This window comes from Brachyhypopomus gauderio, chromosome 15, assembly GCF_052324685.1.
Source record: "Brachyhypopomus gauderio isolate BG-103 chromosome 15, BGAUD_0.2, whole genome shotgun sequence".
Classification (NCBI taxonomy): Eukaryota; Metazoa; Chordata; class Actinopteri; order Gymnotiformes; family Hypopomidae; genus Brachyhypopomus; species Brachyhypopomus gauderio.
This window is the reverse complement of record NC_135225.1, coordinates 13232259-13259702: the sequence shown is the minus strand read 5'-3', so window position 1 is coordinate 13259702 and position 27444 is coordinate 13232259. Positions and strand designations below refer to the sequence as shown.

The 27444-nt window shown below is 43.6% G+C and overlaps 1 protein-coding gene across 1 annotated transcript; it reads left to right on the top strand.

Moving 5' to 3' along the window:
* The first annotated feature begins 15113 nt into the window (after positions 1 to 15113).
* On the top strand, positions 15114 to 26993 carry dkk2 (dickkopf WNT signaling pathway inhibitor 2). Its single transcript, XM_076975138.1, has 4 exons — positions 15114 to 15772; positions 22733 to 22883; positions 23007 to 23126; positions 24694 to 26993. Exons 1-4 carry the CDS (start codon positions 15566 to 15568, stop codon positions 24942 to 24944), a joined length of 729 nt encoding a protein of 242 aa, XP_076831253.1. The 5' UTR covers positions 15114 to 15565; the 3' UTR covers positions 24945 to 26993.
* The last annotated feature ends 451 nt before the right edge of the window (positions 26994 to 27444 follow it).

The following is a 27444-nucleotide window of genomic DNA, read 5'->3' as shown; positions in this document are numbered from 1 at the left end:
ACAACACCAAGAGCGTGCAAAGCTGTCATCAAGATGTAGGCTAGTTACTTCAAAGAACCTAATAATTGTTTATAATTGTTTATTGTATTGTGTTTATTTAATATTTGTTTATATATTTACACACACACACACTACCAGTCAAAGGTGTTTGTGTTTTGTTTACTGATTGTTAGTAACAGTTAAATAATGAACTTGTGGTTTATTATAGATGAAAAACTACACTAAAAAGAAAGAATGACATTGTGGATAAACAATTGGTTAATGGTAAACTGGGTGAGAACACGAAAATCTTATAAAATGCCAAACTCTTTAATACCACTTATAAATAATCATTTAAAAGTGTAAAGAGCAAAATTATGTTTCATCTTGTAAGTTAGAAAATATACGTTGTGAGGTCTAGAAACAATAAAATTCAAATGTTCATTAAAGCCACACAAATCTCCACTAAAAATCCATATACAAAAAGAATAATCTTTGCTTTGCGCCAGTCTGCTCAAAGCTAGAGCTGCAACGCTTTTCTCCCTCCAGTTTCCTCATTAAGGGTTTCATTGGCGTGGGAATTAGTGCAGGGTCCTGCTTGGGTTCTGCTTGGGAACCTGCTGGCCACCCTGGAGCTCAGGTAATCCAGGAGTTTACCTTGAGCACTCTGTGTCTGTTTGTCTGGCTGTGTGAGAAACCACAGCTTTATCTCCACTTTCCCCATTATTATGACAAGGCACGTATCTTTCTCGCAGATCTTCAGAGCCAAAATCATCTCCTTTTTTGTGAGTTTCAAAGATTTCTGTGTTTATGGTCCCATTGTCCATAAATCCCCACCAACACACATTAACATGAGTCAGTCACTGCTGCACTAATCAACATTTGGGTAGTGGATACTTCTTCATACCTCAGGCATCCTTCCTTTAACACAGTTTAAAGCTAAGCCCATTTTCAAGGATATGTGTCTGAGACTGACTAGGATGTAATTACTGCGGACTTTGTTGTTGATGGGGAAATGATGGAAATATACATTTACTGGCCACTTTATTTGGTACCCCTGTCAAACTGCTCAAATTTTGAATCAACCAATCACATGGTAGCAAGTCAATGCATTTAGGCGTGTAGACATTAGTGATGGGAATTTCAGCTCTTTTTAGGGAGCCGGATCTTTTGGCTCAGCTCCTCATAAAGAGTCGGCTCTTTCGGCTCCCAAATGGCTCCTTATTTGAGGGGGTGGCGAACGTAATTTGTTGATGGGGGGGTGGCGAACGTAATTTGTTGACCGGGGGGGGTCTTAAACGGGAACCGGCTCGGTCTTAGAGGGGAACCAGCTCTCGTCGTTCACTTAAAAGTTCACTTAAAAGTGTTCGCGACCGACACATCACTAGTAGACATGACCAAAACAATCTGCTGCAGTTCAAACTGAGCATCACAAACTGCTGATCTACTGGGATTTTCACGCACAACCATCTCTAGGGTTTCAGAGAATGGTCTGAAAAAGAGAAAATATCCAGTGAGCGGCAGCTTTGTGGGTGCAAATGTCTTGTTGATGCCAGAGGTCAGAGGAGAATGGCCAGACTGGTTCGAGCTGATAAAATGGCAACAGTAACTCAAATAACCAGTCATTACAACCGAGGCATGCAGAAGAGCATCACTGAACACACAACACGTCAAACCTTGAGGTGGATGGGCTACAGCAGCAGAAGACCACACCGGGTGCTACTCCTGCCAGCTAAGAACAGGAAACTGAGGCTACAATTTGTACAGGCTCACCAAAATTGGACAATAGAAGATTGGAAAAACATTACCTGTTCTGATGAGTCTCGATTTCTGCTGTGACATTCGGATGGTAAGGTCAGAATTTGGCGTCAACAACACGAAAGCATCCTGCCTTGTATCAACGGTTCATACTGGTGGTGGTGGTGGTGCAATGGTGTGGGGGATATTTTCCTGGTACACTTTGGGCCATTAGTACAAGATGAGCATCGTGTCAATGCCATAGCCTACCTGAGTATTGTTGCTGACCATGTCCATCCCTTTATGACCACAGTGTACCCATCTTCTGATGGCTACTTCCAGCAGGATAACGTGCCATGTCATAAAGCATGAATCATCTCAGACTGGTTTCTTGAATGTGACAATGAGTTCATTGTACTCAAATGGCCTCCAATCCAAGAGATCACCTTTCGGATGTGGTGGAACAGCAGATTGGCATCATGGATGTGCAGCCGACAAATCTGCAGCAACTGCGTGATGCCATCATGTCGATATGGAGCAGACTCTCTGAGGAATGTTTCCAGTACCTTGTTGAATCTATGCCACGAAGGATTAAGGCCGTTCTGAAGGCAAAAGAAGGTCCTTAATAAAGTGACCAGTGAGTGTATCTATGTGTGCATATGTGTATATATATATATATATATATATTATTTCATTGCCTCCACAGCACCAACTGGCAATGCAAACAGATATGTAATTAATGAGGTGTCTGTCTGTTAGTATTAATAAAATGTCTTGTCACTGGAAACAACAAATCCATAATTCTGATGGTCCAATAGTGTCCAACAAACTAGTAAGCAAGTCTTCTCTTATTTTGTCCAATATAAAGCTGATTACATCATATTTTACAGTAAAATATACTTTTGTGCTGTTTTTATTTAATGGCTGTGTTAATACATGAACATGTAGCACATCTAGAGCAGTTGCAGGCTACAATACCACATTACCCCACTGGTCATTCATCCCACTCTTGACGAACATGTTTTTATTGTTTTTGTCTCATCTGTGGGAGATTAGTGGAGGATCCTTAAAAGGGATCATCCTGGAGCATTCTGAAGTGTTTAAGTATAATATTAGCCACTGTTTTGTTTGTAGGATGATAAGTCAGCACCATAGGAATATATACACCGATCAGTCATAATATTGAAACCACCTGCCTAATATTGTGTAGGTCCCCCTCATGCCGTCAAGACAGCTCTAACCAATTGAGGCATGGACTCCCCAAGACCTCTGAAGGTGTCCTATGGTATCTGGCGCCAAGATGTTAGCAGCAGATCCTTCAAGTCCTCTGAGTTGCAAGGTGGGGCCTCCATGGACTTGTTTTTCCAGCACATCCCACACATGCTTGATCGTTTGGAGATCTGGGGAATTTGGGGGTCAACACCTTGTCAACACCTTGAACTCTTTGTCATGTTCCTCAAACCAGTCTTGGACTGTTGCTTTTAAGGAATACCAGTGCCAAGGAAGGGGTGCACTTGGTCAGCAGCAGCGTTTAAGTAGGCGGTACACGTCAAAAGAACATCCACATGAAAACCAGGATCAAAGATTTCCAAGCAGAAGATAGCACAGGGCATCACACTCTCTCCACCAGTTTGCCTTCTTCCCATAGTGCATCATGATACATCTATCTCCTCCCCAGGGAAGCAATGCACATGCACCTTGAAGCCCTTGTCGGATGTGATTTGTTATCTCCTTCCACTGCTCCACGGCCCAAGTCGGATGCTCACGTGTCTGTTGTTGGTCCTCAGCGGTGGGTGGGGTCAACGCGGTCACTCTGGCCGGCCTGCGGCTGTGCAGCACAACACATGCGCCAAGCTGTGATGCTCTGCGTGCTTTCTCCCCATTCCGTCACAGCCAGCGTTAACTGTCTTCAACGGCCAGCGTGACGCTAGCTAGCCTCTGTGTGCCTGAACGAAACTGAGGGGCCTGTGGACCTGCTGCTGGTCCACGTGTTGTCCCTCCTTTGTTCTGTTGGTAGGACCACTAATCACTGTGTACTATGATATCTCACGATACCTGCCTACCTGCCCACTAGCTGCCTAATATGCCCCCTTAATCGATGCCATTGCAACAATATCGTCTTTGGAATTCTATTCATCATTGTTTTATTGTTAAGGCTGATTGGGGTCTATAATAAAAATCTCACCCTTCCAGTATAGGTGGCCATATCGTTTTACATGTCATTGTTGGATCTTCATATATAAGAAGAGTGGAGAGAAGAGAAGAGAGATAGAAATCCATCATCAGCTGTGCAAGCAAATCTCAAAGCCTGCACAGCTGATGAAGGACCTCTGTCCTGTTTCTCTGGAAACTCTGCATATATATACTGTATACTGGAGCACGTTAAATCAGGACAGTTCTCCGCGTGACTTGGCACCCACGGTAAGCGTTCTTTCAGCTGTGTGCAACTGGAATCGATCCCGAAAGGCCAGCGCTGAGCGCAGGACGGCGAGGGGAGGAGGGACAGACAGTGCTGCCACGCCGACTGCCAAGACCCCCTGGCATAGTTCAAGTTGGGCTTATGTGTTATTACTACAGCATTATTGCTCCTGCAGTCCAGGCAGCAGACAGGAAGGCTGGTGGTTCCTCACAAAGACGAGAATGCCTAACACACACAGGAGCAGGCAGCCTGGGAAAACTCACCACTCGCTTCATCAGAAGCTAATCAATTGATTAAGCTTTATTGGCATGACTATATTCAATTACAGTATTGCCAAAGAAGCATAGCAGTACAACGTGAATAAACCTCGACAGGTACGGAAATGAAGAACTTATAGTAATAAACAGGAAGGAGTGAAAGAAGTGAAAAGAAGAGGAGGAGAGTGTACTCACTGGCCACCTTATAGGGTGCAATTGCAGGTCATCACTCTGTTTATCTACAGGTCTGCTAGATGTCTTCTGCACCCTTTGACCGAGTGTGCTTTGGCCTTCATATCCAGTGATTTGACTTGCGGTGAATGTTCGATGCAGCAGAGACGCTAACATAGAAATCGATATTGGTATGAGTGTGTCGGACACTGCAGAGTAGCCGCACTTTTGACACGTCCACGTCACTGCTGCGCTAACAGTGGTTTACACGTATAAATATCCAGCCAACAGCAGCTTTGTGGTCAGAAATGGCCGATTAATGAAGAGCAGGATAACTACAATGGACTGTGCTTGGCAGTAGATGAGCTCTAAGCTGTAACCGTACATCTGTAGCTGTATGATAGTAGCTTAATGTCTAACCCACAGTCATGTATGCAATTACTAAAAAAGTCTTAATTGTTTCTGAGCTCTTTTTTAATGACTTGGCTTTAACTGTACTTGCTTTGATTTGTTTTTTTTTCCTTGTAAACATATTATGACCACAAAGCTTTTGCTGTTTATAATGAAAGTGTCATTAGAAACATGAGCCCTTGAGTCGCTGGGTTAGTGACGTTTGTGGTGTAAAATTCTCCCGCGCTGTCAGCCCTCGTGCTGTTGCTGTCGTGTCAGTGTTAGAATTTGCAGCTGTGCTCCTGCCACCATAGTGTGTTTCACACAGAGTTTTAAACTCTGGGAGTCGCACGCCCACCGGATGCTTGTGTCAGGAGGAACAGAGGACGCAAGCTGTGAGAATCTGTTCTGAGCAGCGCGTCCGTGTGTGGGGAAGACTCCCTGTCCCCTCGCCGATGCCCAGGGGAACGCTCTCTGTCTGTCTCTCTTCCTCTGTCTTTGTCTCTTCTGCAATCATTCTACGTCTCACTTTCTTCATCCGCCACCCCCCCTTTTCGTTTTCTTTCACTCTTTCTCGGAAGCTGTGAATGTCAGCCTTCCCTGCATGACCACAGACACTTTGTTCACTCTCTGCAGGCAAAATTCCTACCAAGTGGCCCCTCCACTAGGTGAGGGCTGAGCAGAGACATCTTCCTCCTGCTTCATCCTGCAACAGCTCCCCAGGGACCCTGCGGCCTCCACGACATTTTAGACATTACAGAGGCCCTCGCCATGTCACTGTAATGCAACCCGCCATAACAAATGTGGTTCTACATCAGAACCAGACCTCTAAAAACCAGGAGCCCACAGTGGATCCTTCCCCTGAGTGGCATTTGTTATCTAAACCTCCATTTCTAATATCCAGTCCTGCTGATTAGTTGAACCCAAAGGCTTCTGTGTTTGTGGCTGGGTTCTTTGCTGCAATTAAACGCTCCTGAAGATGTTTTCAGACCTCCGTGAAGGGAAGCAGCGTCATCTCCGTCCCCTTCGGAAAGCCCTTCCCTACACCAGGAGTTCCTCGCCGGGTTACTAACGAGAGCCAAGTGCTTATGTGCGCTGCTCCTGTGTAGAGCATGACATCACCTTGTGTGTATTTGGGGCGGTTTCGAGATCTGCCTATGTCTGTTTGTACTTAATCAGTCTTCAGTGTGAAAACTCAGTGAAGGCGAGTGCCAAGATGGAAAATGTTAAGTGAGTATATATCCTGGAAGGTTTAGTGGCTCATGTGAAAGTGACAGTGGACATGCTACTTTGTGAATGGATTTTATTTTAGTTGAACTTTTACATACATTTTTGGATTTTTTAAAACTTTTGTCTTCTTGTCTGCAGTTTTGTTGGAGACCTTACATTCCTTTATCAATGGGCAAGTAAAATAGCATCTAACTGACTATAGTGAAACCGGTAAACGTATGTACAGTTTATAGCTTGCATAGAAGAAATTGATCAAAGAGAGACAGAGGTGGTTAGTACCTGGGATTCTCAGATATAAAAAACAAGATTAAGACCATTAACAAAGACAACAGCTAATGCATAATTAAAATGGTAAAAGGCAAAATCAAATGTTATAGCAGAAAGACAAACAAACAGGAGGCTGTGAGCATATCCACTGGGGACCACATAAAAGGTATATACACACTACATAAATTTACTTGGCCATCTGTTGGAAATCCCTTTGAAAGCCTTGCTAACTGCATTATAATGTATTGCCATTCTACCTGAAGTACAGAACCTTTTGGTAGCAACATGCAATGGCTGCCTGTAGAAAATGTTTTAGCGCTTGTATACCTTACATAGGCATGACAATAGCATTTGACTAACGTTTAGTCTGTGTTCAACTGTGAAACCAACAGAAAATGAGCGTCAGAAAGGCTGCTGTAGAGTAAAAGATCAAGGAAAGATGCCACTCAGGGACACTGCTATACTAACGTGTACTGAGACAGGCTGTAAGCCGAAAGGCAACGTAAGATCTGGTCTCTCTTACTCCCTCAAAGAACTCAGGCTGCATGCCAAACCAGGTGATTTGTATCCTTAAGATAACATGTGTGTAAAGTAACCAGGCTGAGCCAGACAGCTTCAGTAATGTAACTGTGTGTAATTTATACTGTACATAAATAATTCTGACTATATCTATTGAACCTGTTTTGAGCAGACTATAGAGCAAGCTTTATAATCGTCACATCATACAGTCTGCTTCTAAACCTACACAAAACTATCGCCTTGTCCAGTGCTGATTTATGTAATCTTCTCTGTGTCTTTCTGATTTTAGTATATCTGCCGCCACAGCCACCACACTAGATTTACACTGTACTCACGATGACCTCATGGCATAACGAAATGTTCAGGGGCCTTTGGAACTCGAAAGGAAGACATGTTTCCTCTAGAAACATCCATAATCTGGCTTCTGATCCTCATTGTCACTGCTGAGATAGACAAACTGCTTAGGTTTGAACTCATCTGTGGCAAAATTCAAAACACAACCAGGGCTGTGTATTCTTCTGGTTTTCAGCTTCCTTTTAAGTCCATGAGTGAAGAAAGTGAAGAAAGACAAATCTTACCAGGTTTAACAAAACACCTCTTGCCTTCTGGACGCTCAATAACAAAGCAATGGAAATGTCAAGACACAGCTGGTTTTCTGATAATCTCTAACGTAACACGTTCTTGCCTTTCAGTTGGGAATTCTATAGACTGCAATTTCAGTGCATGTGATACTGTACTTCTAATGTACCATTTCTCCCTTAGAACAATGAAATACCATTATTGCAACATATACAGATGTTTCTAAAATATTGATCTGTTCATTTTGTCGGTACAATGCTGCTAAAGGCCAATCAAATTATTGCACAATTCTGAAGGAGCTGAAACGTGACTCCTTCCCTGGAAGCCGTTCTCCTTGGCCTGTGCAGAGTTTAGTTACAGGTGGTCCAAACATGTGGTTTGCCACCACATCTGAGCCCACAGTACAGCTTTCCCAGACAAAGATTAAGCCTTGTGCCATACTTTAAAGGACTTTCAAAAGAAAATCACCATTGACCGTGTAATCTAGTTTAGAGCTAGACTGTGGAGAGCTAGCCCTTAATGTCTTTGTATATGTTTTAAAAATAGTGTCATTTTTATTTAACCTCCTGTGTGTGTGTGTGTGTGTGTGTGTGTGTGTGTGTGTGTGTGTGTGTGTGTGTGTGTGTGTGTGTGTTATTTGGATAAGGTAGTATCATTCTTATATAATGTATTTCTATAATTTTGTGTTATGTCCATTTCATCCGCTAACCCATCATCAAGGCCAGCCATAGATTCCATTTGGGGTGCCTTTTGGCAAGTTGAGCAAGTAGCTCAATAATGATGCGTTGCTATTTAAAGGTGGTTGGCGTTTTTGTGACTAAACGCTTACTCATCACCCCCCCTTGCCTAAAGCAGGAGATGCTGTTATCCAGATATGAGACTGGTGGGTTTCTGATAGGAGATTTTGGAGCGGTTTGGAATAACTTTGCAATTGTCCAAACCCCAACTATTCCCATACCCTCTTTCAGGGCCTTCAGCTGACCTGAGATCATAACATGAGGAGGAATGACAGGCACTCATTCAATATTGAGCATTTGCGGTACCAGGAAATGTGGGACAAGAGATTCTAAATGTGTCCGCAGTTCTTTTCCCGACACCCAAAAGACTTTCTGGAATCAATTGTCACCTCAACAGCTTGTCAACACTGTGGAGAAACTGTCCAAAGCTGCCACTTTTTACTCCATTCCTGAACAAAGTGTAGCCTGAAGCATTAGCTAATAGTTCTTATCATGATGAACGTTGTCTGTGGAATGAGTCTCTTTACACTGGCTGGGCGACGCACAAAATGTTCCTCCTCTAAACCACGTCCCTTCCCCATCCCCGATACACATTTTGCATTATACAGTGACTCTGAAGTGATTGTATTGTCTTAAGGTTTCAAGCAGGCACAGGGACGTTGATTGAAACTGACACTGGAAATCAGTATACAGGGTTCTCACCCTGCGCTTTTCCTAGTATGTCTACATCACAGGTTTGGGGACAATGGAGCATTGTGAGGCAGTCATTCAATCCAGCATGGCCTGCTAACTCTGACAGTGAGTGATCACATAAAAATGATGTCACTGCAATGGCCTGGCAGGAATGAACAAAGGAGTACCTGATCTGAGGTCAGATTGTGTACAATCGCCAGAGACTTTATAGGGGAGAAAAGATATATGAGGAAAAGAACATGCAAATGTAGTAAAATTATGAATTAGAAGTCATAGATATGAATTGAGTGATTCTGTTCCATAGAAAGAATACGAGGTAAAGTTTCTGAAGCCATTTTTCATCACCTACGCTTTACATTGCATTGATCAAATTTTAAAGATGCCTCATTTCTCAAATGTTCACCTGCATTACAGCTCAAGATGATGTGATCGTTTAGGAACAACACAAATAGCCATAAACTATGAGAAGGTTTTATGTGTTTATAAGGAGTGCAGTGTGCCATAAGCTCATCCTTCACAGTCCCAGGGAAGCGATTACTGATCTTTATGTAGATAGCGTAGCACAGTGGATTTGCGGACGTGTTTCGGATGAGTTTCGGCCATGTTGCTCATTCTTTTGGCAGCACGTGCGGCCGGCACGACTCCCGGACTCGGCTGCAGCGTGATCGCCTCGGAGCACGCGTGTGGTGCGGCTGGAAGTGTTTGGATGAGGCTGTTTAAAGCGCACCTTGTGATCAAACATGGCAAGGAGAAGCCTCACGAGCTATTGCAAACAAATCCTCCGATGCTCTTCCAGATTCCCGCGGACGTAAAACAGAATCAGTGACTGGAGATTCGGGCCAAGTGAACACTCCTCGTGGGACATGATTCGAGCGTTAACATATGGAGGGGAACAAGTGGAAGTGAGCAGTGAAGTGTGAACAGTAATTTACTAAAAAGCTCGATCCACTCGGTGGGCCTGACTCCTATTAAAACCTTATGACTGTCGGACCCAATCAACAATTTACGCTGGCACCACCGCACGTGCGCGTGTTTCTCCCCTTCGCGTGCTGTCACATTTTAAGCGTGTTATTAACATACCGCAGGCATTTTTGCACTTTATGGTCGACCATGTTGACTCTGAGGAATGTGCGAAAAATCACAGTTTATCATGGGAGCAACAGTGTAGTAGGCCAGCGTTGGTCAGGCACACCATAAAGAGGAAGAGCTGCTAGACGTGGGCCAATCACAGCGGGGCGTATGTTCGAATACTTGTGGATGCTCTTCACATCTGCAATAAGACTTCAGCGTGAAACCATACCCATACGGAGCTTCCATATAGACGTCTGACGTGTTCTGAAGCTGCAGTCAACAGATAGGTGCTCGTTGCTTTTGCCATTATTTGCCTAGTGTTGCCATGGATGTGGTTGCATTTAGAAGTAATTAAATACTTCTGGAAACGAGCTGCCCATTAGGTCAAAAAATGCAAAATGTGGTTTAAGGTCAAGCCTGTTTCAGCAGCTCTTGGTGATGCTTAGGCCCTAATTGTACATGTACTGTTGAATGGCAAGGCGATGCTGTCATGTGTGTTTGGGACAACCACAACTGGAGGATGAGTGACCTCTCTGCTTTGCCTGTAGAATCCCACGATGACTCCCCGGCACCCATATTCACGGTGTCTTGGGATTGTGTGCATAGGAGGTGCCGTCGCAGAGCCCGGGCCCGTCCGGCAGCGCACACGTGGGCGGAGCCAAACGCCTTCAGGGCCGCAGGCTGCCAGAAACCTCCTTTCATGTGGTCAGCACTCGCTAGAGGGAGGTCACTTTTATCACTTGCACAATCTGAGTCCTTCAGACAGACATTACTGGGGGCATTCATGGTGTGACCGCTGCTTGACTCATAGGAAATTGCCTAATCCATCTTCCAGAAATGTGAGGGCAGCACCAATTATCAGCCAGGCCGGTCCTTAGCCAAAGCATCCTCTTCCTCCAGTCCCTGAGTCCCACTGGGAGTGCTGGTAAGCCAGTGGGTTAGCCAGCGGGCCCATACAGAATAAAGTGTGAAAGAGAATGTACCACAAGCTCTACACCATAGCGTCCATAGACACGTGTGTAGACTCTGTCATGTAGAGAGGACAATAGTTCTCTTCATTCACACTTGCATGATGGCATGTCAGATGGCTTCTAAGGCAGGAGACCGAGGCTTGCCCCAGTAGAAGAGGGCTAGTTGGACTAATGGGTCTGCTCAGGTTCGACTTTGCCTCTGGGGCTGTTTTTGCTCTTTTCATTAACGTCATGTCCCCAGAATTTATTGGAAACGGCCAGGGTTGGAGTTGTATTATGCCATTTACAAAACAGAAGAATGATCAGTGATAGGAGGAAATGTTAATACATAGTTTGTCTTTGAGTCACGTATGCTTTTGCTCATGAATCACAAAGAACACCCTGAATTGTGCCTGGTATTTTATTCTTGGCAAGAGTTAAAAGAACGCTCATCTGAATCCACCCATATCGAAATGCCGCTGATTCTTATCAGAACTTTTATGGAAAAATGATTTACGGAAATCAGACAAATGTTGCAGCTACGCATGCTGTTTTTCCTCATTCATGGAAAATAAATTCAAGCACAGGTCATCAAGCACTGGCCCCGCTTGTCTAATCAGAAACAGCTCGATCTGATGCAAAACTCTGCAAATGCACCAAATACCTCAGCCAGCAACTTACTCTCCCGGCCTGCTGACCTGCTGTGATACAAGTGTCAAGTCACCTGCTTCATATGACTGTAAATGGCTCACACATGTAGGGCCACAGAGGTCATGAAAAGGGAAAAGTCTACTCTTAACAGTATGTATGTGTGTGTGTGTGTGTGTGTGTGTGTGTGTGTGTGTGTGTGTGTGTGTGTGTGTGTGTGTGTTGTGTCATCTTCTGGTTACATCAAAGTCAGAATGGGTGTGTTCACTGCGATGGACCACCAACCATTACATTATTTCAAAATAACTGGGGCACACCCTATGACTAGATTTGACTTGTGTGTAAGAGGGAGAAAAAGAGAAACAAAGTCGATCTCTGAATCATTACATCAACAAATATTCCATTCTATTAGCATACATCATTACATCAACAAATATTCCATTTCATTAGCGTACATCATTATGTCAACAAATACTCCATTCTATTAGCATACATCATTACATCAACAAATACTCCATTCTATTAGTATACATCATTACGTCAACAAATGCTCCATTCTATTAGTATACATCATTACGTCAACAAATGCTCCATTCTATTAGTATACATCATTACGTCAACAAATGCTCTATTCTATTAGTATACATCATTACGTCAACAAATGCTCCATTCTATTAGCATCCATCGTTACGTCAACAAATACACCATTCTATAAACATATCATTATGTCAAAAATACTCCATGCTTTTAGCATACATTACATCAACAAATTCTCCATTCTATTAGCATTTCTGCTGGTCTTTCTAGGAATAAAGCTGTAAACTCAACTCAGCATTCTAGATATACTTAGAGAGACAGGCAGATACAGAGAGGCAACAGGATAGATTTTGGTTTAGTACTTGCACATGTGTGTATGTGTGTGTGTGTGTGTGTGTGTGTGTGTGTGTGTGTGTGTGTGTGTGTGTGTGTGTGTGCATATGTGGGCATAGTTCCAGACACCACCCGTCAAAACAGAATAGGAATAAGGGTGGGCTTGACCTGGCGCGGGCCGGTTCTGGCTGCCCCCCTCTTCCAGGCATGGAGATTGATGGCAACTTTATGCGTCTGACCTGTTTGGAGAAAGCTGCCATCAAGCTGTGTGATCCATTAATCAGAACCAGTTTGGTACACTCGGGTGAGAAAGTTTCCAACAACATGGATTACATCAAAGGCTGTGACCACAATTACTTAACCAAGTTCCCAGTCTTTGAATCAGGCAGTGGCGGCGTTTAAAAAGGCCCAAGCGTACAGTGTAATTCTGCCTGGCAGCCGTGTGCACAAACCCATAGCCCCGTTCTCCACACGCTGCCTTCAGACTGGACTCCTGGTGTGTGCTTGTTTCGTCTGTGGACTGCCTGTCCCTGGTTGTGGGCGGGACTAAGCAGAGACGCGTGGCGTGGATGTGGGCGGGACTAAGCAGAGACGCGTGGCGTGGATGTGCCTGAACAGGCACTTCTGTTCTGCTGTTCTATTGTTTCGGTTTTGTTTCTATTTATTTTCTTAGTTGCTCAGCAATGCAAGCAAAAGCTAGCCTATAGTATATCTATATTACGCAAAATATGAAATAACAAGAGCTGACATTGTTTTGATACAAAAGCCAAGAGCGATTTTCAAGTATGACTAGAGTTATACTAATGAAATGCTACTTGCCTCTGTGACAGACCATGGGGAGCACTGTTAAATTTAATTTCACGGGTTATCTTCCTGATCAAAGACATTATTACCATCACTGAGATAAATACTTCAACTGAACTGGGCACGAGGCCACACCCTAGCACTACTGCAAGTGATCGCTTATCTCTGAATGCAACTCAGAAGCCGAACAGGCGAGATATTTTCTATATCTGTGTCTTTCTAGCTGGCTTGGATCGATCACTGTCCTGAGCTTCACTGTTTGTGTGTGAGAGCATAAACAGTGCACGATTGTGGTCAAAACTCAATTATCGTTTGATGGCTGGGGTGATGACTGAATCTCGCAAATACACTCAGAAAGATTCCAAGCTTCACCACCAGCCAAGTAAACATGCCAAAAAGACAATCACCACACAGAGCTCAGCCAAATTCTACCGAGTAGGCCTTCATTTCTCTACTGCATCACAGACCTGGGCCCTATTTTACAGACTCTTTTCCCATAAGGACTAACTGATTATCCAAGCAGGGTAATGGCCCCCCAATCATCACATAAGCTTTTACAAACACATCTCCAAAACATGCTGACACAGTGACTTAAGGCTCAAGACCTTTCTACTGCATCAGACTGTACACAAAACCAGAACACTGTCAAGACGCCAGTGTGAGGTTTTAAACCAAGATGTATGAGTTAGAATAGATCTTATTTTATTTAGTAATAAAGCTTTGATTAGTTTGTGTTAATGACACCATACCTCTGTAAAGTTGATATCATCATCGAAGTTTTGGAAGTTGTTAAAATGAAAATCTTTAAAAGCCTTTTTTTCTTCAGAACAGGCATATGCTGGTATGCAGAAATATGGTATATTGTGATATTAAAGACATATGAAAATGTTATTGTGGACACCAGCTGGAATGAGAGGTCTCAAACCTGAGCCAGAACTGATGGGTTTAACAGTTATCGGGTTTCGATATAATCTAAAGCTATCTAGTTAGGTGTATTAAAAATCTCTCTGAATTTCAGCAAAAGAGCTTTGTGTTATTCAAATATCCAGTCAGTTCACCATCAACAGTGGTGAATAGTGAATGAAGTGAACCTTTACGAACAGTGGTGGTTGTGCATGGAAAGATCATAGTGGATCTTTGTTCTGTGCTTGCTAAGTTTGTCTGAAGTATGCTAGCTGAAGTTTCAAGGGAGAGGCTAAAACACTTAATGTGAAAAAAAACTTAATTTGGCTTAATGTACTTAAACCACGACCTAGGAACACCAAAGATCTCTCTTATTACTGCTCATAAGTACTCTCAACTGATTAAATGAACCTCTAATCCAAAAGGAAAGGGATAATTTTTACATTAAACTTTTTCTACCCATCTAAACCTATTATACGGGGAAATTTTAATGTACAAAAGGAAGCACAATGATTAGTTATAATAATTTATTTGCATAGGCACGTGCCTACTTCTGAGCTTTATCATTTTCTCTGCCTTCCTAGGTTTTCAGCTGTTTCCTTTAAACAAGCTATGACCACTGACAACAAATATATATGACAAATCCTCTATATATTCCAGACTCATATTGAGAGAATGTTGGTTGTTTTTACACAATGTGCTTTTCATCAAACCACACAATGTTTCGTTCTTTTTGTTTTAAATTCTTTGAGGATTAACTGGTTGACGGATGTTAACAAAGAGTTAAGAAAACGTTTTACTTTCCTACTGTATAACCAAACTCTCATGAAACTGCATGTTGTACTTTTTTTTACTTCACCCGCTGAAGGCACCGGAGCGCTCCGAATACAGCGTGTTCCTCACCGCGCCTGACGCACCAAGATCAGTTTCAGTCATTTCAGAATGGGGGCGGAGGAAGAAAATCGTATAAAAAGAACGTGTCCCACATCATAAAATACCAAGGCTGTCCCAGAGTATGCCTATGCACAGGCAAGAATTAAAAGTGACTCTGGACATTTTATCGACAACCTGCGTTTATTGAATGTGTAGCTATAACACTAAGACTGACCCTGTAGATTAACACATCTACAGTTACCAAGTACAGTAGAATTTTCTACAATATATATATTTTTCCCATTGAATCTATATGTTCAAAGCTAAAGTTGATGGACATTTCTGAACGGAATTTACATCGCAAGACCTAAAACGCTGTGTCCAATAACTTGTAGCTGGTGTCGCTCCCAGCAAGGACAGGCATTTGGCTGCACCGTTGAACAGCAGAGAAGGGCTCGCGCTCCGAGGATGCTCATACTCACGCGGAGCTGGTGCTGTTGGATCATCACGCTGCTCTTCGCCACGGTGCGGATGGTAGCTGCCCAGGGCGCCGAGGCGGGATCCAAAGTGAATTCCATAAAATCGGTTCTGCTCGGCGAGTCGCCCACAGTAGCTACTAACCGCTCCGGCACCACTCACGGCGGAATATCCAAAAAAAGTAACATCCCCATTCAGGTAAATCCATGCTATGTTTGTTTTTCTGCCATTAACTCGTAGGCGCGTTGTATTTGTGTGTTCGACCTCAAAATGCATTGACGCATGGCACTGGACTATAAACTAAGGCACTGCAAGTGAATACTTTTCGCGGAAATCTGAGTCAGCATTTAACATAATAATCCTTGATATTCATAGTCACAAAGTCCGACGTTTGGTGTAAACTGAAAACATGCAGGATTTTTCCCACTTACCTTATACTACTTTTAATAGCCTTATTTGTAATACACAATTTTAATTTTTTAATAATGCACTTTATCTAAATATTTATCTTTATGTGTAGCGCAGGCCACAGTCAGCGGATAAATATCGTTGTAAATCATATATTTAATTGCTGCGTCTTTGAATGACGTGAAACTATAAGAAAGACTAATGCGACGTCTGGGTCACCACTTTGTAAATTACACTATGAGTATGTCCTCGCTTCAGTTAATATCCAAGGTCTAACACAGCGGGGCTGCAGTCACATTTTGTTGGAGCTCTTGGGTGATTAAGTATGAAAAGAACCTGCTAAGAGGAAAGCCATGGAAAACCATGTTGGAAGGCATGTGTCGTTACTCGCAGACCACCTTCATTTATAAGATCTCTCCCCAGCTTTGCTCGCACACTAAACGCATTCCGTTTGGTTGAACTGACCGCTGCGATACGCACACTCCATGCTACATTTAAACACTCGGCCAGATGAGGAGAGCTAACCGCAGTGGTGGTAGTGGGAATACTGTCTTCCTAAAAGCCCATTTTACCTCACGCTGCAGTCAGATGATGAACCATGTCCAAACGACGTGCCTCCAGTGGCCTTAGGCGCACACAACGGACACTTTCAGCTCATCTAATGTGCTTGTTTGTGATCAGGTTGAATCAAAATTAACGTCGCTAATTTTAAGTAAAAAGTGCCTAGTGCTTCACGATGGCTTCAGGGTCAGTGCTCCTAGCGAGGGGCTTGAGGCGCAGTTGTACCAAAACGTGTTGGGTACGAGAAACAGGTACATTCATGAGGCGTGTGGGTTTATTCTGTGGCCTTTCCCTTCATCTGTCTCACGTCTGCATTCCGTAGTGGGTCATTCTCTCTTGTGGTAATTAAATGTGATGGTGTAACTTGTGGACTCCGTGGTGAACGTGGTGAGAAGATGCAGGATTAGAGTAAAAGAAAGCTGGTAGTGGTCGTGGCCTGGCTAACGGATCTTGAGAGAAGTTCAAAGCGAGCACACTTTGCAAGCAGCTGTTTGAGACTGTGCGTCGGAGAGGATGCTGAACGCTGCTTTATCAGTTTTTAGACAGGGGTGTCTTTTATAGCACTGAAAGATGGCTATCTGGCTCACTGAACTGTTCATTCACCTCAACCGTGTAGTCATCTTCCAACATTCCCTCCTCATCACATCCGCACTGTAATCCCAGCGAACGGTTGTCAGAGAGCGACCGAGACGCACCGTTCCAGACGCCTCTAACTCGCTAACATTAAAGGATAAGTGGGGGATCAAACCAGAAGCTCCGATATCCAGCCTCCAGTGGCTGGCTCTCAGCCGCTGCGGATTAGACGTGCCGGGAAAGGGGCCACCCAGTGGTGCGCAGCCGCCCCCGGAGAGCGCGTCTGGAGCGGCGGACCCGCGGCCAGACGCACATCCTCACCACCATGCTAGTGGCAGTTGAATGTGTTTACATATTTGCCGTCTGTTGTCAACCCATGTGCAAGCCTCCAGGGCGATAAATAACACGAGTAGGGGCTATTTATGGCCCCACCCCCCTTTATAGTGCCACAGATCATAAAAAATAATATCAAGTGGTCGAGATAGCGGAGTGCTTCGGTCGTAAATCCACCGAAGTGGACGATGTGGGCGCGCCTGGGTGGGCAGTGGAGTTCCTCGGTTCTTTAGTAGGTTCACCAAAACACGGGTGATGCCATGGATAACCCCTCACTCCAGCAGGGATATGGCTGATATACTACATGAACACCAGACCTGTTTCTCATCAGAGGCCCGGGCTCATTTTTTTCTTTAAACTGGCTCCCATATTTAATTTGACGTGGGGGTTCCGTTAACGAGGTGAGGGTCAGATTGTTTGGGTCTCACTTTTAAAGAGTGTAGGGAGGTCCCCCCCCTGCCCCCTCTGGGGTTAAGTGGCTGTTTAGTGATACTAACGAGCTGAGAGGGTGAACTAAGACAGTCCGAGGTGTGACGGATCGTTAGCGCTGCGCCACCAGGCAGACCCGAACCTCGGGGCCTTTCCGATGTCCTGAGCCCATTTGATTGAGGATCCAATTATTAATGCTTATTAAAGAGGTCCAGTTCCTCTCATGCATTGGAGAGCGAGCTTCTGTAAACATGCCGTTGCCGTGTGCACGTAGCAGGCTGCTTAAATATTTATATTCGTTGTGTTGAATGACTGACAGGCTCCAATTCAAGTGGCCCTTTAGGGTTTGCTACACACATGTTTTGTGGTGGGGAGATTAACCTTAAACTTGTGCTTCAAACAGTGAGAGTAAGCACAGATCTGATACCGTGGGGGGACCCGGCCTTTGAGGCTGTACGAGGTTTGTTTGTTCAGTCACATCGTTTATTTTACTTTAGAAAAGCGTCTCAGCTCACTCACACCATTCATGGTGTCACCTGTCCATTTTGATTTCTCAGGGCTAGATCCAGTTAGGCCCGATCCAGTTAGGCCCTCGAGCCCTGGCTGAAGTGTGCGTGAGAGGCATAAGCCATATGTAAGGAAACTCTTCACTGTCCAGAATTGCATGCTCACTTACATAAATATCACAGGATTTGTGTAAGTCCTCTGTTTCCGTCAAATCACTGGAAAATTGACAATGTATCGTCTTCTTCTTTGGAACATTATAGAAAATTGTGGTCATCTGTGTTTCTGATTGTTTGTATTCTTTAGATTGTTTTAATCTTTAAGGACCACTTGAAATAATTATCCCTTCTCTGAAGGATAACTCAAAACCGTCCAGTCAGCAGCTGGGGGCTGGAGAGATACAAACCGCATGGGGTTTTGTGTATTACACCATTACTCAGCAACGTTATCAAACCCAGAGAGAGACAAGTTTGTGGAAAAGACGAAGGAAAAAGACTTCGGAAAAGAGTTCAAAGGCAAGGACGAGTTTCAAGCAACACAAGAACAGCCTGGTCGACGAGGCTTCCCCCATCTGTCGCCGTTCCCGGACGCTGTGGCTCCACGCTTATCTTTTCATTCCCCTACCCCCAACCTCCACCTTTTAATGTCGGCGTTGGGAGGATACGGGCGAAACATGCACTGGGAAATTGGTGAGGGGCAAGGATCAAGTTTTTTTTTTAAGATTAAAAAAAAGAAAAGAAAAGAGGTATTATGCCGTTTTGAAGTGATATTAAAAAAGACGTCTGGGGTGATGTGACGGTCTGATTACGGCGAGACGTAGTAACGTGTCTGATGTCACGCATGTGCTGCGTGGGAGGAGAGGGATGGCGTGGCGTCTCTGTCTCCGGGTCCGTCTAGCCTGATGCTGGATCAGGTTCACTTCACCTGAACATGAGGTTACATCACCTGACGTTACGTCTCATGCATTGTAAGAAAAATACACAGCTGGTCTCAGAATAGCCTAAACGGAAACGATGCCTGATATTGGTGACGATTAGTTTTTTCTTTTTTTTCCTCATCTTACTCATGACGTCAGCTGTCCATTTCGACCTCTCGTGGTTAGATCCGGTGAGGTAATTGCTTAAAATAAGTATTGGTATAGATTTTATATTACATGCGGTATGATGATGAATTAACCTAAGGGGTAAACTCATTCGTTTGCCCTCTAGTGAAACAAACAAACAAACAAAAACAATTAAAAACCCAAAATCGCAGCAAAATGACTGAATGTGTTTGGTCATTTTCGTGCTGCTGCTGCGATCTGTGGAAACCAGCCGTATCGCTGTGATATTCATCGCCCAGACGGATTGTGTGCAGCCCGTGTAGTTGGTCTAAACGCCTGTGAGATAATCCGCTTTGTGCGGGTTTACTCGCTGGCCTCTTACACCTAGCTATGCCCGCGCGCACGCTTCAGTCCACACGATTTAGTCTTTGTGTTTATGCTAATCTCTAAAAAGGAACGTTTTATATTTTTGCAAAACGCAAATTTCAGCTTTTTCGGGTGAATAATCTGAGACAACAGGCCGTGAACACGTTCACTGTGCACTGTTTTAAACTCGCCAAAACATGTTTGATAGTTGCTAGCAGGTTGTGGCTACAGCAGTATACAGTACACAGGAAGAAGAGCGCGCACATGTCATGGATCATTTCACAGGCTCCCGTGCTTCAAGTGTCCCGTGTTCCCCAGATTTATACAGCACATAATGGGAACATGACAGAGGGAGCAGTGTTTCCATGGTTTCCTCCATATGTGCGCCCATAGGGTCCCAGCTCCCCAGCTAGAGTTAGGCTTTGTTTTAGGATTAGGGTTAATGAAAAATGTTCAGTTGAAATGGGTCAAAGGTTATTCAAACACAACTGGAGGGTTAATGTGCATTACCAGATTATTGAACTGGGAGACATTTTGCTCTGGGAACATAGATGCACACCTGGCATTAGAAGTCACTGGATTCTAAATTCATACAAAATATATTCCAACTTAACTGTATGTTAAGTCTGCAGTCAGTTATTGTACAATATGAAACTGATTATTTTTTCATCTTTGGCAGTCTTGAGAGCTATATCCATCATGTATTTCCAGACTAACAAAAATGTTCTACTGCTTAACCAATCGGGAGCAGACGTCCTAAACCATGTTAGTGACCAACGCAGGTGGGTTTTAGAATTATGTTTGAATTTGAATAGATAGTGCAGTGTTATATCTCTCCCACTACCAGATGTTGTGCATTTGATGTGGCGGGTGAGAACTCACTATAATGAGCAGTTTCTGGTTGCTTCTCTTCCATCATCAATAACGTGTGTGCTCCTCTGATGGATGCCCTGCCTGGGCTGACCCATAGCCATGTACGGAGCAATCGCTAAGGGCTCGGGCTCCTGACCAGTATGGTGGCAGCAGGATACCTCACACAGTCAATACATTAGAATAACGCTCATGACACCATGACATCACTGTGGGAAATCTAAATCTCATGTGACTTTAATTGGCATAGCAAAGACAATGGGCTTAAACAGTCAAATGGGTACAATGTTTGAGAATTAAAATATGTTCAAAAGTTTTAAACCTCTCATTATTAAAAACAAGTCACTGTGTTGGCCTGTTCATACATATGTTTCAGTTCTGAACAACTCAGCTGACAGAGGACATGGTAGCCTACTGAAATTTGACTTTTTGGCAAACCTGCAAATGCACCCATAATTAATTTATCAATGAAAGACTGACTGTACCAAGCTACTTTGCCACTGTGCATAAACTTAAAATTCACTCAGAGTCAAACAAGTGTAAGTATAGGGACTCTATTACATCTGACTTTGTTTATTCTGTGCATGGATCCCACCCCTACACTATACCTAATGTTTGAGGCATTAGCGTGGATTAGAGTACCAACAATGGAGTCATGCCAGTACACACACACACACACACACACACACACACACACACACACACACACACACACACACACACACACGCACACGCACACACACACATCATACAGACAGACAACCATTGTTATGGAAAACAGTCTGGGCTCATGATTGCTTTCTGTCATGTTCTTGCATTTGTTCTGGGATCCTCTGTGTGATTGTCCTGGTCCTCTGAGAGAGGAGTGATCCTGCTCATATGGGAGCTGCTGCAACAGTGTGCACCACACTCACTCAGCCTAAACAAGAGTGTTTAGAGGAACAAATACCGAGGGATAAAGCAAACTGAAATACCCACATAAAGTACCACGCATCCCACATTCACAAAAGGTCATCCAGTGGCTACTTGCTGGGATCGCTGTAAGATCTCTGATTAGTTAGGCATTTTCAACAAGGCTGGGTTTCTTTTCTTATGAGGAGATGGACAGGAGATATGACTCGCAGTGGCGGGAGAACAGACACGCTGCCTGTTTTGAGGCGGTGCACTAGTGAAGGCCTGATCAAATGGGCCTGTGTTTCATAGGAACTGCTCCCATGGTCCAATCCACCGCGCAGTGTCTATGAGTGGTTGTTTTTACTCCGTGTGTTTAGTTGTCACATAAAAGTACACTTGGCAACAGAGCACTAAGTGATGGCTGTGATCGGAGGCTTGGAGTTGGACTTTTTAATTAACTTAATGTAGGATCAGAATAATTTCCATATAATGTCTGGTGAGCATTTAGAGCTTTTCCTCGTGTTACAGCGCAGTCTTGGAGCGCTTTGACCGTGCTAGAGGGGAAACACATTGATATCTGTTCATTTTCTTTTTTTTCCTCATTCTAAAGTAAGAGCTGCACTTAATTAGAGTTTGGAAATGTCTCACCAGTTTAAAGCATCTGTAGCAATGTGCTTGCAAAATGTTCATTTCTAAGCTTAATGTTAAACTAACATTTAGTGTATAAGATTCATATAATTGTAAACACCTTGTGCAGCTCAACAGTGTCTCCCAAGCCTTCCCTGGGATACAGATTGAGCGCCATGTGTGTGTATGTGTTTTCTAAAACCTTCAACCCAACTCAACTCAAACAAGATGATGTGATAAACCCCTGAAGTGCATTTGAAAAAGACTTAGTTACACTGAGCTAATGAAACCATTTTTTTGTGTGAATGTGATAGACAGATTGCATGTTCTAAGATGGCACCGCAGACTGTAAAATTCAAAGATAACAGTTCTCTGTCTCTCTATCTCTCCCTCCATCTCTCCCTCCCTCTATCTCAATTTCTCTCTCTATCTCTCCATATCTCAATCTCTCTCTCTCCATCTCTGTCTCTCTCCATATCTCTCACCTCTCCCTCCATCTTTCTCCCCCCTCTCCATCTCTCCATCTCCATCTCTCTCTCCATCTCTCATAGGTGTACCCCTGCAGTGGTGATAAAGACTGCACGGTTGGTAGCTACTGTCACAGTCCTCAGCACGCTCCATCACGTTGCCTCACCTGCCGTCGCAGGAAGAAACGCTGCCATAGAGATACCATGTGCTGTCCCGGCAACCGCTGCAGCAACTGTACGTATAGTTATTGCTAACTACTGGAATTCTACTTATTTTGCAGTGTCCTCAGATAACTCATAGTCCCAGACTTGGTTGTGTGAGCCAGACAGTGATGCCAGGTTTCTCTTTCCGGTCTAGACGTCTGTATTCCGCTCTCTGAGAGCGTTCTGTCCCCACACATCGCACCTCTAAAGGAGCATAACAAGTTCTCAACCAAAGACAAGGGCTGGAACAGGAGCAGGAAAGCTCAAGTCAAAGGTAAGGGATTTACATTACTCTAGGACATCTAAGATGTTACAGAAAGGCCACCTATCCACAGGCTCTCATTTCACTGACTTCACAACTGCTGGTTGGTCAGATTTAGGGGGAGAAATGATACGTCACACTCACTCAAATCAGTCAAACGCGAAGCCAATCAGAGAAATGATACGTCAAACTCACTCATGTAAACACTCAAACACAAAGTCAATCAGAGAAATGATACGTCAAACTCACTCATGTAAACACTCAAACGCAAGGCTGATCAGAGAAATGATACGTCACACTCACTCACGTAAACACTCAAACGCAATGCTGATCAGAGAAATGCTCAACGCTGAGTTTGCAGTGTGCTGGTGGGCTTGTGGCAAACTCCCCATGATGCTGTCTGCTCCTGCCACTCTTGTAAAAATAAAAAAAAAACGGTAAAAACGGTACACCTGCAGGTTGGCTGACAGCCTAGCAGTGGTCAATCATAAATTAAATCACAACACACAGGAGTGGGCTGAATCATTTTGAAAGAGTCTGAGAGCCTTGCTGTGATTGTTGTTAAATCATGCGTTTTTAACATGCATTCTAAAATTGGAGCCTGACCAAGATTGTAAAAATCTTACATCTGAGTATGAAAATAATTCTCAAACACGTACAGCCTAGTATTAAGCAATCAGAAACCACTTGACTTTCAAAGTTCTCTTGATGGACAGTTTTCTTTGGGGTGTAGTTTCCATCTTTACATAACCTGTTGGTCACACGGACGTGTCTGACATATGGATGCGGCCCATAGGAACCACGTGACCACCTCACATGCCGGACACTGTTGATTAGAGCTTTAGGCGGGAAGTCCACTCAGGAAACTGTGGTTTCGTTCTGGAACCCTGGGCTTCTGGTTTGCGTGTTTAAAAGCCTTTGGCAAGGGAAGTTCACATGCCAAATTATTTCACACAAATCTCACATGACACAGTCACATGAATAATAAATGTTTGCTATACTAATTATCCCTTTGAAAGAGTAATTTAAAACGCCTGACAAGCGCAGAGAGCTCTCCTCAGCTGGGCTGAATTGGTTAATGAATCAGGAAGTCATTCACTCGGATCCTTGTGGCCGCCATATATCTCTCTTTCTAGACAGACCTTGTAATGCGATTTTAAACCCAGCGTAATGGCAAGAGCACTAGATGTGTTTGAACTTTTTCATGGCTGAGCCAGAAATATGTACCGGTCTGATTGTGCTCTCTTCCCTCTGGACTGTTTGGATTTACGGTACCTCCCCAGCAGACAGTGTTTGATTGCGTACAGTGTGGTCATTACAGCTAACACACTGTTGAAATTACTCTTCAAGATTAGCCTGTTATGGAGGTGTAGGATATTAACCACTATAATTTAGTTATGTTAATCTAATTAACTGACTCATTTGTAGGATGCCGTGTAATTTACTGTACTTTATTCCCAGTGATAAGAAGTAGGCTTACAGAGATTGAACAGTTGACTGAGAACAGTTGTTTTTATGTATGTGTAATGTTCAGGATTGAGTGTTAAAACAAGTCCGCATCACCTTGGTTGCCCGACAGGTCACGAGGGCGACGCGTGCTTGCGTTCGTCCGACTGCTCGGAGGGCCACTGCTGTGCCCGCCACTTCTGGACCAAGATCTGCAAACCGGTCCTGCGGCAAGGCGAAGTGTGCACCAAACAGCGTAAGAAGGGCTCGCATGGCTTGGAGATCTTCCAACGCTGCGACTGCGCCAAGGGTCTGGCCTGCAAGGTGTGGAAGGACGCCACCTCCTACTCCAGGTCCAGACTCCACGTGTGCCAGAGGATCTGATGGGTGGAGGGGGGTGGAGGGGGAGGGCCTGGGCGGAGCAGCTGCACCACGGAGCCCTTCTCGTCGCGAGGTGGGTGTGGAGAAGCCTCCTTCTTCCCAGGACTCAGCCATCTGGTGTGAAGAAAGGAGGCATGGAGGAGAAAGAGGGGGGTGGAGAGGGAGAGGGAGGAGGAGGAGAGAGAGAGGAAGAGGGTTTAACTGGGCCAGTGTGTGGGTGTGTGTGGGTTTGGAAGTTTGAGGTTTGGGGTTTGGGATGGATGATTGGGGTTCGTGATGAGACTCACTTTTGGATTGTTCTCACCAAGCCTCTTTTCATGAACTTTTGCTGCACATGTTTTGAAGAAATGTACTGATTTGAAAGCCATAGCTGTTTACCAACACTAGGTAAATGGAGGCTGTGAGGCAACTCCACTCTCTGCGTGTTCTTTAGCGTTATTTGCAATACATTCCAGACAGGACTGTGTTTACCTTGTGTTTTGAAGTGCACATATTTCACATCTTACACATTTTCATCCAGGACTTCATATAGCATAAATCAGTAATCTCTTGCTACATTTCATGAAAACAGTATCTGTTCTGTATCAGTTGTAATATATAACCTCATACATTTCTCTGGTAGGTCTATATTGTATTTACTTCCCAGCATGGAGCTTCAAAGTTTATCCCTCTTTTTGATGAATTACATTTTGATAAAACCCATTTTGTTTTATGTATTTTTGCATATCGTCACTGTCTGGTAAATGGTCATCGTTTCCTGCATTCCGGGCTTTGCAGTTGACTGTTCAGTAGAAACAGGGATTTGAATGGAATGTTCTGAAATCTCTGATTTCCAGGTTCAGACTGAGGAGGTTAACCATTGTACCATACTGTGCTACAAAGTTACGTGGTTTGAAACCTGTTTTATTTGTTTCTTACAATAGTGAAATATGATTTCAGAATCATGAACACCGATTGGTTTACACCTGTTGCTTATTTGCAAAGGCGGGATTTTAGTCTGTTCCTTGAATGATGAATTATCCAGTTAGCATCCAAAATGAAACAAATGAAAAATTCAGGCCAACACGTTCTAATCAAGTTTGTAAACTATGTTTTGTAGTGTAGCCTATGAACCAGATTATTTCTATTTTTGGGGGGTGGGGTTATGTTTTAACTCCTAACCTCAGAAATCTGACTTTGATGGTCTAGACCACTGGTAATCATTCAAATCCTACGTCTGCATTAATAAGATGAAGGTGTGTTGCTTTCGACCCAGATAAGCACAGGTGGTCTCCCACACAGAGATTTGGGTGTAGCGGACGCTAGCTTGCACTGGCCTGCGTTTTGAAGTACACACACGCCTCATGAACCTCTTCTCATTCACCTAACAGGGTTTGTTTACTCTAAAAAAATCTGAATTCAAAATCTTATTACTTAGAGAAATTGTTTACAATTTCAGCATACTTTTGTTTATGGATCATCTAAATGTGTAGATATTGTTCAGTTTTTTACACACAACAAAGTCCTATTGTTGTGACATTTGAATCTAATAACTATAGCCAATAATAGTCAATACAATACAAAGTGTGCATCTGTTGTGTGAAATTTCTGTTGTATTTTCCTTTGAGTTCCATCAGTTAACAAACAACTAATAAGCTCTTATTGTAAATAACATGGAAACATTGAAATGAAATGTATTTAAAAACAATTGTATATCATGTACATATTATGGGAGGTATGGAGGCGGTCTGGATTGGCACCTTCATGACATGCAGGCATTGTAATCTCCAGCAGTTGCCATGACAGTGTGTAAAGCTCTTTTTTTTACAGTACCAAAGCGCATGCATGTGCTAAACATATTTTGCATCTACAGTTTTGTCAACCTATTTGCATTTGTTTCTACATATACAGTATATCAAGATTGCCATAGAGAAATATTGCTATTAAATTATTTTCAAAACCCATTTAACTGTTTGGGTCCGATTTCCTATGATGAGTACGCGTTGTGCGTTTGTTTTCTGGAAGTGTGCCTGATATGTGCACTCAGTCATGCTGTTCTATTGTTCTAGTGTATATTTACAATGTTTAATAATTAAAGAATGTATTTTGTATTACAAGTCTGTCTTCTAATTGCAAATGAACAACAACATAGAAAGTAGGAAAGAAAAAAGGCAGATCTTGTATATTACACATAAATCTTTATATATATCACCTAAGCCATTATATGTAACACCTAAACCTTTCAATTAGTTTAGTGTAGACAATCACATAACATGTCCGAGAACTCACTTAAATGCTGTAGATGCTTTAGATATGAGAAATCGAAGTTGAAGCTTTTCAGCAGAGCTGAAGGTGTGAGCTGTGAGGTGTGAAAATAGGGCCTGTGTAGTGCCTGTGGAGGAGCAGAGGAACTGGGCGGAGTCTGAGAGGACTGGGCGGAGTCTGAGAGGACTGGGTGGAATCTGAGAAGACTGGGCGGAGTTTGACAGCACCGCTGTATCACAGCCCCATTGGCATGGGCACC

Bases quoted from the DNA above. Each gene is read 5' to 3' on its own strand.
- dkk2 (XM_076975138.1), top strand. From the start codon at position 15,566: ATGCTCATACTCACGCGGAGCTGGTGCTGTTGGATCATCACGCTGCTC. The intron at 15,773-22,732 runs GTAAATCCATGC...CATCTCTCATAG, and splicing joins AAAGTAACATCCCCATTCAG to GTGTACCCCTGCAGTGGTGA. The intron at 23,127-24,693 runs GTAAGGGATTTA...GTTGCCCGACAG, and splicing joins CAGGAAAGCTCAAGTCAAAG to GTCACGAGGGCGACGCGTGC.